We start from the raw sequence: 12,741 nt of genomic DNA, 5'->3' as shown, positions 1-12,741 counted from the left end.
GCGAGAAACTCAATGGGCTGTGTCTATGGGTTAGTCGCATACCCGCCAAAAAGTCATGTATTTATACGTACGGTACCACTTAATTCATTTTAATTCTATTCTTTTCGAAATTTTCACGACCATTGCTTACCTAATTTTTTGCCAAACCTTGTTATTTTGGTTTATTTTGAAGTATTTTCAAATTAGCTGTTAAGTAGGTACGGAGTATAATAACGAAAATGGAATAAAAAAAATATTTTCTATAAACCGAAAGCTGCTAGTATGTTTTGCAAAAATAAGAAATTGATTCAAATTTTTTTACGGGTTTTAGTCGATTTTATCAAGCAACTAATCATCGTTAGTATTACTTAGTTTGGTTTTACCTTAAAGTGACAAGGCAAACAACACTATTAAAAAATCATCAAACACTTCACAGACTCTTTGAATTTTCACAGATCAACATGGACGACGCGACGTCTGTCAACAGTGTCAACTAAAGAAAAACAAAAAGCTTCATATTTCCGTGGAATTTAGAATATATTGGCAAAATGTCTTCAACAGAGCCTTCGCAAAATAAAACATGGGAGCTATCCCTTTACGAGTTACACCGTACTCCACAAGAAGTGATCACAGACGCGACGGAAATAGCGGTCTCCCCACGAAGTCTTCACAGCGAGCTGATGTGCCCAATCTGTTTGGATATGCTCAAAAAGACAATGACTACAAAAGAATGCCTCCATAGATTCTGCAACGACTGTATTATAACCGCTTTGAGATCGGGCAATAAAGAGTGTCCGACTTGTAGAAAAAAATTAGTGTCCAAACGTTCTCTTCGACCGGACCCCAACTTCGACCTGCTCATATCCAAGATATATCCCAGTAGGGACGAATACGAGGCTCACCAAGAACTGGTTCTAGCTAAACTAAGCATGTCCCATTCACAAGCTTCTCTCGTCAATTCTATAACCGAAGGCATAAAGTTACAGTCACAAAACAGGCCTCAGAGATCAAGAAAGAACCATGACGAGAGTAGCAATGCGTCTAATTCCAATGGTAATGTAGAAACAGCTCAAAATGGTAGTAATTCTGCCACTCCCAAAGATGGAACTTCTTCAAGCGGGAACCCTGCACAATCCGGTCAGTCAACATCCAATCCTGCTTCAGTGAGAAGTACACCATCTCCAGTCCCGTCGAATGTTTCATCAGTATCCAAAAACACAAGTACAACTAAAAGGGCCAAATCGGTATTGACTTCAGAGAGAAGTGAAGAGAGTGAATCTAGTGATGGAAGGTAAGCTACCATTACCAGTACTTTCTGTTATAGTAAATGGCTTAATAATCCACTTGCATGGTAGTCAAAAGCAATAATAGTGTTGTTTGACTTGAGAATAATCAGTACTTAGATCCTGAGTCTCTCTTCCCATCTATTTCAACTTCTAATAAAGTTTTTATCCATGACATTACACAAATTAATTATTTTTTTATATTCAAGGTTAAATTTCTGTAAACTTCTGGTTAAGGACTATTTCTTAAATTTATTCTCTTTAAAACTAGTACTTGGCACAGTGGCTATTTAGCCAAGATGTAGTTCTGTGGTAGAATTTATTTATTTATTTCTGATCTTTTTGAAACTATGTATTTGTAACTTTTTATTTATAAATTATTGTATAAAATTACATAGAGATAAATCAATTAATAATAAAATAATTGAACTTTGATTAGTCTCTCAGGTAGAATTTTGTATCAGAAAAATATCAGATGGTAAAGTCCATGATAAAATCACTACAACAGTTCTGACAAGTACATGTATGACCCACCTCAAGGCTTCTCATGTTGCAGAACAGAAGGAGAGAACTCAATGGATACGGAAGGAGAAGGGGAGCCCCTAAACCCCAATGAGATAGAGCTAGTCTTCAAACCCCACCCTACAGAGATGACTGGGGACAATCAACTTATGAGAGCTCTTTGTGACAATTCTGTGAGATATCTAAAGACAACACCCAATGCTTCTGGTGAGCATATGTTTTGCTTTTGTATTGTTTGTTTAGATTTTCTATGAAGAACCACATGATTGATATTCTTGGACTTCAACAGAGCCAAGCCCAAGTTATTATTATATATTATCGAAACACATATTTTTTTTTAGTTTGACTTAACAAAAAAAAGTTTTGTTGTACTGGATGAAGTATGAGGGAGCACAAGCTCCACGACCAACAGGTGTCAAGTGGTTACTGGAGTCTGTAGACATCAACCTTGTTTATGCCCCTACCCACCTAGAAACATGAAAATAGTCTAAAATAATAATTCAGAAAAACGAATAGCAAATCGATACAAGTACCTAATATAGAAGCTCTTTGATAAGATAAGTATAAGAAAGTAACTTTCCATTACTTATTGCATAAGTTCTATAATTGAAGTAAATAAGCAACCAACTAAAAAAAACAATATCCCCAAGGATTCCTATTGGACAATGTAAAAAATATAAATGTAAAAAGTATATATTTTATATTAAATATATGTATGTGTATAATAAAAATCTTACATTTATATCTGTTATCTGGTACCTGTAACACAAGTTCTTTATGAACTTATCACTGGAACAGTTAACGCGGCGTGAAAAAAAAAAAAAAAACTAGAGCTGAAATATTACTAGGGCTCGCTTTACTGACAGCCCTAATACATAAATTATTGCTAGAAATCAGAGCCAATAATTATTGTGGTTTCATATCCATGATTTTATTAATTTAAACAACACTTGAAATTCTTATGTACTATAGATGTTAATTTGTTTAACTATAATATCAATTACTTTAAAATAAAACATTATCCCATAAAAAATGATGCATTTGATTTCAGTCGATCATCTAAGCAAGTACCTAGCGATGCGTCTCACTTTGGATCTCGATGCAGAGCTACCAGAGGCACTCCGGCTTCTGAACTTTTGTATTTATGTAGCACCTTCGCCTGGACAGTTCGTGCTGTTGGCTGGCTCACAGACCCTTCGTCAGATTATCGATAAGTTCTGGAAGGTATACATTTTCATTTTATTGTTCTTTTGTTAACTCAAAATATATTTGATTTTAATAATGAAAGTGGCCTGTAACTGTGATCTTGATAAACATCAGCACCCTATACTAAAATATGTAGAAAGTTAAACTTTACAATACAGTTCAGACCTCAACCTCATATCAAAAAGTGACCATCGCTACTGGTGGTAGGACCTCTTATGAGCCCGCGCGGGTAGGTACCACCACCCTGCCTATTTCTGCCGAGAAGCAGTAATGCGTTTCGGTTTGAAGGGAGGACAGCCGTTGTAACTATACATGAGACCTTAGAACTGATATCTCAAGGTGGGTGGCGCATTTACGTCATAGATGTCTATGGGCTTCGGTAACCACTTAACACCAGGTAGGCTGCAAGCTCGTCCACCCATATAAGCAATAATTAAAAAAAACTTAAACATTTTTCTTTCTACATTATCATGTTAAGTATATGTCTATGGGCTCTGTTGCATGGTATCAGCAGTTATAAATATTTTATGAACAGATATGAGTAGAAGGGGATATTTTGATAATATCCTGAAAAGCTCCCCACGTTTTTTTTTACAATAAAATCATGTTTTCTTGCACTATTTTTAATTCAAATTTATTTAAATTTTTTAGTTGGATTTTCTGTAAAAGCGTATTTTTTTTGTTTTTTTAAACTATTATTTTTCAATGTTGCATTGGTGCATAATTTAAACAAATGCATAGTTAACATAATATTTGCTTATTCATATTACGAGTAGGTATATCCCAGTTGAAAAATTCACTGTAGTTACCAAGGAGATAGCATTATATTTATGATTATATTACTAGTTAAATGAATCTTTTTCTATTTTCAGGTCAACAAACCTTTGGAGATGTTCTACTCCTGGAAGAAAACCTAGAAGTAGGATACATTTTAGTTATGTGCCTCTTTACATAACTAAAATGGTGATATGCAGTGAATCCAATCTCATAGTGAAATCGAAATATATATAAATAAAAAGAATATTTTTTAAATTGAGACATGGACTCTTATGATAATGTGATAAGAAATGTGACTATAATAAAAAAAAAAAACAAATCACAATACCTATAACATTTGTAAATTTAAAACAAATCAGTAATCTTTTCAACCTAATTATACTAAGGAATATTCTTGAAATTGAAGTAGATTGATGCATTATTGGTGTTTTAAATAGTTAAATAGTAACATTTGTCATTTTGAATGAACTAATATCAGTAACGGGACGTGACCATATTGTATAATAGTACACTTTACTCATAAATGGTGTAGTGTTTTGTACAACTTTGTGCAATTATTAAAAGTTTAATTCTCATTTAACAGCTTTTTATTTGTCACTAAAATAAAACGTATATTCGTATGTATGTATCCATTAAATTGCAACGGATTCCTGCTATGGTACTGTAACACTGCATAGGTACAATTTTTTTTTCCTACCTTTTTTTAGTTAGGGGTTATAGTAGATTCACAGAACGAGTAGGTGAGCTAACGGAGCTCAAACCTGACGACGTTGCTAACACTAACCCTAGCAAGAGCCGTGCTTCGCAAAATTAATCGTTGGATCGGGAACGCGACCCACTGAAGAGATCCGGCGAGAAACTCAGTGGGCTGTGTCTGTGTCTGTGGGGTTCTACGTGAACAATGACCGGTGCTTGAGATACTTAAAAGCACCGTTAGTGGATCCGAAATGGCGTGTTTAGGGCGACGTCGACTGCTTACCATTCGATCCGTAGGATCGGGAATGTGACCAGGTACAGCTAGTCTAATTAAGGAGGGCTAAATACGTGAGCAACATTACCTGAAACTTGAGACCTTCCCACCATAACATAACAGCTGTACTACCCTTCAAACCGAAACTCGTAACTGCACCGCAGTAGAACATGCAAGGTAGTGGTGCTTACCCATGCGGACTCGCTCTACCACCACAGATCACTAAAAAATTCTCGTGGGTTTGATTTTTATAACTTAACTAGCTGACCCGGCAGACTTCGTAGTGCTACAATCGTTAAATAAAATACCTAAGCTTTTGTGTAAAAGAAACTTAAAACAAACAAAAGGACTCCGTCCGACGGGGGACACATCAAAGGAAAAACAAAATGTTATTTTTATTTAATTCCGAGCATTTTCATATTTATCTACCTTTTAAACCTTCTCTGGGACTAACACAAAATAATTCAAGACCAAAATTAGCCAAATTGGTCCAGCCGTTCACGAGTTTTAGCGAGACTAATGAACAGCAATTGATTTTTATAATAGATAGGTATTTATGCCTTCATTGTGAAGTCATAAGCCACCATTTTTTTGGCTTTTAGATTGATGTTACGTGTAAATTGTTAAATGAATAAACAAATATTAGATTTATTAAATATTTTATTTCTCACTAAAGCGTCAATTTTCAACAAAGAAAAACGTGTAATTTAAATTACAAACAATTCTCAACAAAAATATAGGACGGATTGCAGGAATATAAATTGTGACTTCTAATATAATAATATCACCTACAAATTTTGTGTTAGATTTCTTCTGCAATATTTTTCGGACAATTGACGAATTCATCCAATAAAAAATGAAAAAAAATATGGATAGTGTAAACCGTAAAAATGTTTGTTGTATCTATTTTTTTGTGTAAAAAATCTACCATAAACAGTTACATATTACAATAACAGGTACATAGGCTAAAGCATTAGGCTAAATATTAAATACCTATGAAATATTTTGTATCAAGTAGAAAATGTGACTATTCTACTATAATGGCTTTTTGGAAATGTGTAACTATGCACATAGCACGTATATCAGATATGAAATTAATACATTAGAATCTTAGATACCTATGTATTTTTATAAAAATAATATAAGTACCTACTCAACATTTTTTTTATAATTTATATACAGATCACAAGATTATTTCTGAACAGGTAAGTACTTAATTTAAAGCTATTTTAGTGCACTCGCGTGTATGATGACACATCCATCCTAATTGAAAAGCACTTTTGTTTTAATTCTTCACAACAAAATGTCTTTTAAAAGCATTGTATTCCCGCTTCAAAGCCTTTGCTGCTTCAACTTTGAACAGTTTTAGCACAGTAATAATTTCTTCTCTGTTCTCAGATTCCCGTGCGATACACAGTCTTTCCATGGTGGCAAAGTCGAATTCCTCAATTTTTTCCGCTATATCGATTAAACTATCCACACGTTTGAGACATTCCGAGTGTGACGCACTGTGCACTGTGTCTTGAGAAGAGATATATTTGTCGACACGCTCCCAAAAGTGTAAAGTTCTAAGTCCATGCCTCATTTTAGCTTCTTCCATAAAATCCCTAAAGCACTGTCTGCCATTGTTATTATTTAATAAGTTCTCAATGTTATCCGTAAAGCGATCTAGATCGGTCTTCGTGAAACCGTAGTTTTTAGCACAATTGCAACAGCAGGCCACAAAACATGTATCCATAATTTCATTTGTCCAGCCCTGTATCCATCTGAGGTATTAATTGTTTTTCTTAAAACATATGAATGTTTTAAAATTGTAAGATAATAGATAATTACCTTTCATTTACATCTATTTCTTCTTTTACTCAGGACAAAAACTAAACTTATTACACTCCATCATGATTTTGATTCGAAATATTTAGAGTGAGGTTATCTTCCAAGTTAGCAAAGTCCAAAACCGATTACACCCAAAGCTGTAAATAAACTACGGTCGTGAGTCGTTCTCGTCAAAGTCGTGATAAAACTTAATTTAACAGTGCGCATGCTCAGATTTTAACACATTTCGAAAACTCCCGCCGTCACTACTAACTTTAATTATTTTACTTCCCTTTGGGTTTGCGTTTGTGCTGACCAATAGCAGAATAATGAATATTTTAGTTCAAATTATACTAAAACTAATAAACTTTCAAGAAACCCTGCTCGCTACGAATTGCAGACAAAGAATAACTAGTTTTTAAAACTCTGCATTACATCACACCGGTAAAAAGTGCCGTGACCTCGAATTTTGTGTATTATTCATGGGAAAATATTACAAAGACAATGGATAAGACTGAGACAGTTGAGGTTTTCATTGATTGAGTTCTATAGAATTTGAATTACATAGTCAAATATATAAAACAGTGAACAATGTACAGAGAAAATTAATAAAATAATGTAACTTCACAAATATAAACACAAATTCATTGACCGATGACTTAATGCCCAGACCCAGCCGCTGAACTTATAATATTAACAATAATTAAAACAATACAACACTGTCATTGCAGAAATATTGCACAACAATGCTGAGAATTTGACAGTTAAAGAAATTAATATTTTAATATCATTAAATTAATAAGCTTTCAATTCATGCTTACTTGACAGCTAGCCGGACGGCATAATTGATATTCTAATAATCTACTCTCAGTATATTTGTAATATTAATTTGTATGAAAATCTTTTATATTGGTAATATTTGCATAATATCATCCCTCACAGAAAGGCCAATAGGGTGGCTATGTTACTATCTTTAAAAGCAGGTACCTATTCAGTGGTTTCTATAAAATACTACTGAGATTCGATTCCGATCGAGTGTTAGATTCAGCGAAGCACTGCTCTTGCTAGGGCAAATTTTAGCAAATTTTATCAGTCTGAGCCCCATGAGCTCGCCTACACATTATATATTACACATTATATGGTACAGTCCCTCGAGATTACTAGCAGTAACTAAATATGGTAAATTGTTACGCGACGAGTAACGAGTACATTGTTTTTATTACAATAAATGTAGTCTGTGTGTTTGCACATTGAAAATCGATACACGATGAGCTGACTTTTGATCTTACTAGAGCTAGTATTAGCAAGCCTTGTCTCATTGAGTCGTGAGATCACTTACCAAATTGCACGTATGTATAAAATTTGGAATAGCTCATTAGTCTACCAACAATAAAATTAGGTAGGGTAAATATTAGTTGGACACTCTAGTACAGACTACAGGCACCACTAGCAATGGTATTGTAGCGCACATATTTACGCTTATATTTGTAAAAAAAGGGTGCGTGTACTTATGTACGCGTGAAAGAATTATACTTTATTTTTATTAAATTTATGTCCTTTTTTTTATTTAAGTTTTAATCAATTTGAAAAAAAATCGATTAAACAACATCCTCAAACACGCTTGGACATCCCCTTTCTTGACATCGTATAAATTCGGTAATTCTCGGTTCGGTTCGGAAAGTTCACCTGCGGCTATATTCAGACTCGGCAACTTACGTCGGTCGTATTGTAATGAGCGATTTAGTGGGCAACTTCATTCTGTTAATTTTGTGTCACGGTGCGCGCGCATCATAAAATTTCACTCTCATCAATTTTTCATAACGCGCCTAAAGAAATATAACTTCAAAAAGGATTGTGTGGTTTTATGAAACACGGTAAAAGTGAAACTTTTTTTCACATTATAGACATTTAACTCTGACAAACAACATTTACATTAAACACTGACAAAAACAAACAAAATAGCGTGGAGCACTGGCACAAATGAGTAATAGTCTATACACTACACGGTCAGCTGCTGCGAACTATATGCGCCGCCATATTGGCCTGGGCTGCTCTGATGAGCGCCTTTTCCTTTATTCCTACTCCGCGGCCGACCGTCACGCGATATGCAACACACAGACGATAAAAGTTTGAGACGATGTAATAAAAGTTTCACTTTGATATATAGTGTTGGTCTATGGTGTTGGTGAGTGGGTACCGTCGTCGTCGTGAGTTCGTCAGCAATGCCAAAGTTACGGCCAAACCCCTACCTATCGCTGAGTACTCTCTGCAAACCTCGTTTGAAGAAATATATGTCATAGCGCTCAGAAAAGACTGTGGAGGGGAGTTCATTCCAAAGCCAGATTGCTCGTGGTCAAAGACATATCTGGAAAGCAGCTGTGGATGAACGCAGTGGTTCGAGTTAGTATAGATAAACTCAGCTGCAGGGGCGGGTGCTGCAATGGTAAAAATGAGATGATGGGATCACCTCAAAGGATTGCTTAGAGCAAGCTACAGTGGCAGTGTAAGAGTAGTGTCGTCGATAGGTACATATTTTTATATCTAAGTTTTGTGTTCAATAAAGTGAAGTAAAATGTATTAAATAAAATATGTAAACAAGTATATCAGTACATTCGGATTTTTGACTAACCATTCTTAATCGTTATGGAAAAAGTGTCAGGTTAAAAGCGTTTAGATATATGAAGGAAAGCATTATGATATGTGAGCAACCTGCAACCTATTTTAATATATCATCTCTCTTATAAACCGTATTCTTTTTTTCTGAAGCGACGAAATTCAAAATAATGTAATTTTGTCCCAATAATTTATTTCACAGAGTAATTTATTTGAGCACCTTCAATACGTGTTAGAAATGCTGTGAACATTTATTGAATGAACATTTATTAGTACTGTGTTTCAACCCGGTAACTTTCTTTACCTTTTAGATACTGAGTGATCGATCGATCGGTAGATTACAAGTTTACAAGAAACATGTAAATTCAAAATGTCTTTCGGTACGTGTTATGTAGTTGCCTGATCGAATTTAGCTTTAAAATAAATTAATCGACTAAATGAGTTTTAATACAAAATAGTCTTCATAAAATGGATGCAGCTCTGTTGATGATTGCCAACATTCACGATTTCTGACAGTTGAGTCGGCCATTTTGCAGTTTTTACGGTAACTGCTCTACACGTGTTCGGTAGGTTAATTCATTAAAATAATGTTCAAATACAGTGAAAAATAGTAAAGATTAGTTACAAGTTGTTTAATTTATTTACAGTTTGCCACAATGGCAGTAACAAAGAAACCGGTGGCTAAGAAAGCCCAATTGCATCAGAAGACTGGCAAAAAAGGAGTGAAGGGTGGCAAAATCCGCGGCAAAGGCATCAAGCGGAAGATTAACTTAAAATTTACAATCGACTGCACGCATCCCGCTGAGGATAGTATCTTAGACGTAGGTAACTTCGAGAAATACTTGAAGGAACACGTCAAAGTTGAGGGCAAAACAAATAACCTAAGCAATCACGTTGTCGTCGCCAGGGATAAGACGAAAGTCGCTATCACCGCAGGTTAGTGCAGCTGAACAGTAAAATGGTATGCGTACTTACTAATGTAAAATCTGTTGTTACCTTGATGCTTTATTTACGTATCGGTCATAACTTGATTCGTTGTCATTCCATGTTTATATCATTTTGAGTTTTCTATAGATAAATCATTAGAAGCCTAGTGAAAGCTATTGTGTTGATATGAAGATAAAATAATTTAAAGCTTTCAATGTAATGATAGTTCTGGTTACACAGCAATGTATTGTTTTATGAAAATTACTCACAAAAAAAATCTTGCCTTGATCATTACAATAAACTTATGGTATAGGTTTTATTATAAATTTGCTTTTCTGATGACCATGAGCAACACTATGTAGTGAATTTGTAGGCCACAAAGGTGCCATATTAAGTTTTTTATTAGTTCATTAGCAAAATGGGACCATTGCAGCCAATTATCCAATGTTAAAACATAAATATAGCTCATGGAGAAAAAAACCTTAAAGCCTCAGCATTCTTTGATAGTTGATTAAATTTTCCCATCGTACAAAATAGAATAAGTGTTGATTTTGTTCCAGATGTATTTAGGTTTATGCATAAAGAGCAGGTAATATAATAAATCAGAATTTTGATAATATTGATGGATTAGATGTATTAAACTAAACAAATTTTGTCATTTCAGAACAAAATAACCGTATCAATATGAATATAATAGATGTAATTGTTATTATTCTGATTATCTTCGGAGTTGTTACAAGATTGTTCAGTTTGTCTGGTTCACTTAATAGATCTACAATTTGCTTTCAAATGGGTTTAATATTTTACTGGACAGATGGCTTCAAAAACTTCGCCCCCCCAAAATAAATTATTACCAAAATTTATAGGCATCTCAATTTAAATATCTCATATTTATCTGGACATAAGGACCATGTCAATTGCATAGTATAAAGTGATAGAAATAGGGAAGATGGTGTTACTCTCTTTGTCTGTTTGCCTTGATATTTATTTATAAGTGTTTTGTTTCTATAAAGATCTTAACAATTTATTAAGTATATACTTACAATTGTCGTAAAAATTTCTTAATTTTTTATGCCAGGAACAATATCATAGTATTTTATTGGTAATTGGTATATTTGGTTGTCATTGTGCCAGGAGCTCTGGCTGGCTTTACTCCTGGTATTGCTGAAATCCATGAGCGACTGTAACCACTCACCATCAGATCATCTGTATGCTTGTATGCATATAAGCCCAATAAAAAAAAATACGAATGAGAAATCACTCATTAATGATGTACTTCTAGTCCCAAAAAGCAATGAAGTACCTAGCATTGAATTTAGATACTGTTCAACTTCATTAAATCTAGGTTTAGAACGAAACATGGTATTTTATGGCATTATCTTGTTTTAATAGACTTAAAAAATGTAAACTGGTAAAACTTTTTCCTTCTAAAAATTTTAACTTTAATCTTTTCTTAAAAATTAGACTTACCGTTTTCAAGTAATGTAGTTAGCAAAAAAGGGGCATTTTTTTTTATTTACTATTGCTCCAAGTTTTCAGTTTAGTCACAAATCTTTATGTAGTTAAAGAAAAGTAAAACAAAAGGCTAACATCATGATATGAGTAGAGGATTGTAAACAATCTAAATATTTTTATAAACATTATGTAACTTACTGTAGTGCACATCGACGCTTGAAAGGCAAACGTGACTAAGCAACAATGCGTGAACTTTACAGTAGACTAATTTAAATTTGAAATACCTGAAAACGAAATTTATTTTAACGAATCTAGTTAGTAGCTGTAGGATTGAAATGATTTTAATAGACCTAGAAAAAATATTTTTTTGCGCGTCGAATATGTTTATGGCCTATCATTTATGTACAAAGCAGTTATTGTCGCTTAGTCACTTTTGCCTTTCAAGCGTCGATATGTTTTTTATCAAGGTTTCATTTGTATTTGATTTGTAATGCAGAAAGAATGAAGTATGTATATTGTAATATTCTAGAGAAAGAGGTCTTGGATACCTCTTGCGCCCATGCGGTCTACAAACTACCAGTTGATTTATATAACCATATCCATGTTAACATTCAGACTTGAAAGTATTTATTTTTCTCTGCTCAGTTTCTATTTGCTCTCAAATATGTACTTAAAGAAGGATTAATAGACAATAAAATAAACTAATATAATATAATTCTAATATAATATAATATAATATAATATAAATAATAATATAATTCTTTGGTTTTTCCAGACATTCCTTTTTCAAAGAGGTACCTGAAGTATTTAACAAAACGTTACCTCAAGAAGAACAATTTGCGTGACTGGCTTCGAGTGGTGGCCTCCGCTCATGACGCTTACGAACTGCGCTACTTCAACATCAACGCTGACAGCGATAACGAAGACAATGAGGATTAAGCTATTCATACAATAAAATAGTTTTACACAATCCAATCTTCTTATTTTACTTTTTTTTCCTACCTATTCTAGTGATCTCGAGCGGGTCATACTAGATTCACTGAACCAGTTATTTTACTAATTGATCCTTGAGTCTAATCAAATGTAATTTTCAGTCTAATCTTGCATTTTTGATTGTCATCATATTGGTTCATAATGTAACGTCGACTTTAAAATATTACTGCTCATTTTTCTAAAAGAAATATTTCTAGACTAGTC

The 12,741-nt window shown here is 33.8% G+C and overlaps 2 protein-coding genes across 2 annotated transcripts; both read left to right on the top strand.

Moving 5' to 3' along the window:
- Positions 1-410: 410 nt before the first annotated feature.
- Sce (E3 ubiquitin-protein ligase Sce) lies at positions 411-4,342 on the top strand. Its single transcript, XM_028177585.2, has 4 exons — positions 411-1,270; positions 1,819-1,991; positions 2,836-3,008; positions 3,863-4,342. Exons 1-4 carry the CDS (start codon positions 528-530, stop codon positions 3,905-3,907), a joined length of 1,134 nt encoding a protein of 377 aa, XP_028033386.2. The 5' UTR covers positions 411-527; the 3' UTR covers positions 3,908-4,342.
- Positions 4,343-9,588: 5,246 nt separating this feature from the next.
- On the top strand, positions 9,589-12,514 carry RpL22 (ribosomal protein L22). Its single transcript, XM_028177584.2, has 3 exons — positions 9,589-9,728; positions 9,810-10,098; positions 12,320-12,514. The coding sequence occupies exons 2-3, from the start codon at positions 9,819-9,821 to the stop codon at positions 12,481-12,483; spliced, it is 444 nt and encodes a 147-aa protein (XP_028033385.1). The 5' UTR covers positions 9,589-9,728; positions 9,810-9,818; the 3' UTR covers positions 12,484-12,514.
- Positions 12,515-12,741: the final 227 nt, after the last annotated feature.

Source organism: Bombyx mandarina, chromosome 17 (assembly GCF_030267445.1).
Source record: "Bombyx mandarina strain Sakado chromosome 17, ASM3026744v2".
Classification (NCBI taxonomy): Eukaryota; Metazoa; Arthropoda; class Insecta; order Lepidoptera; family Bombycidae; genus Bombyx; species Bombyx mandarina.
This window is presented reverse-complemented; position numbering and strand designations above follow the sequence as displayed.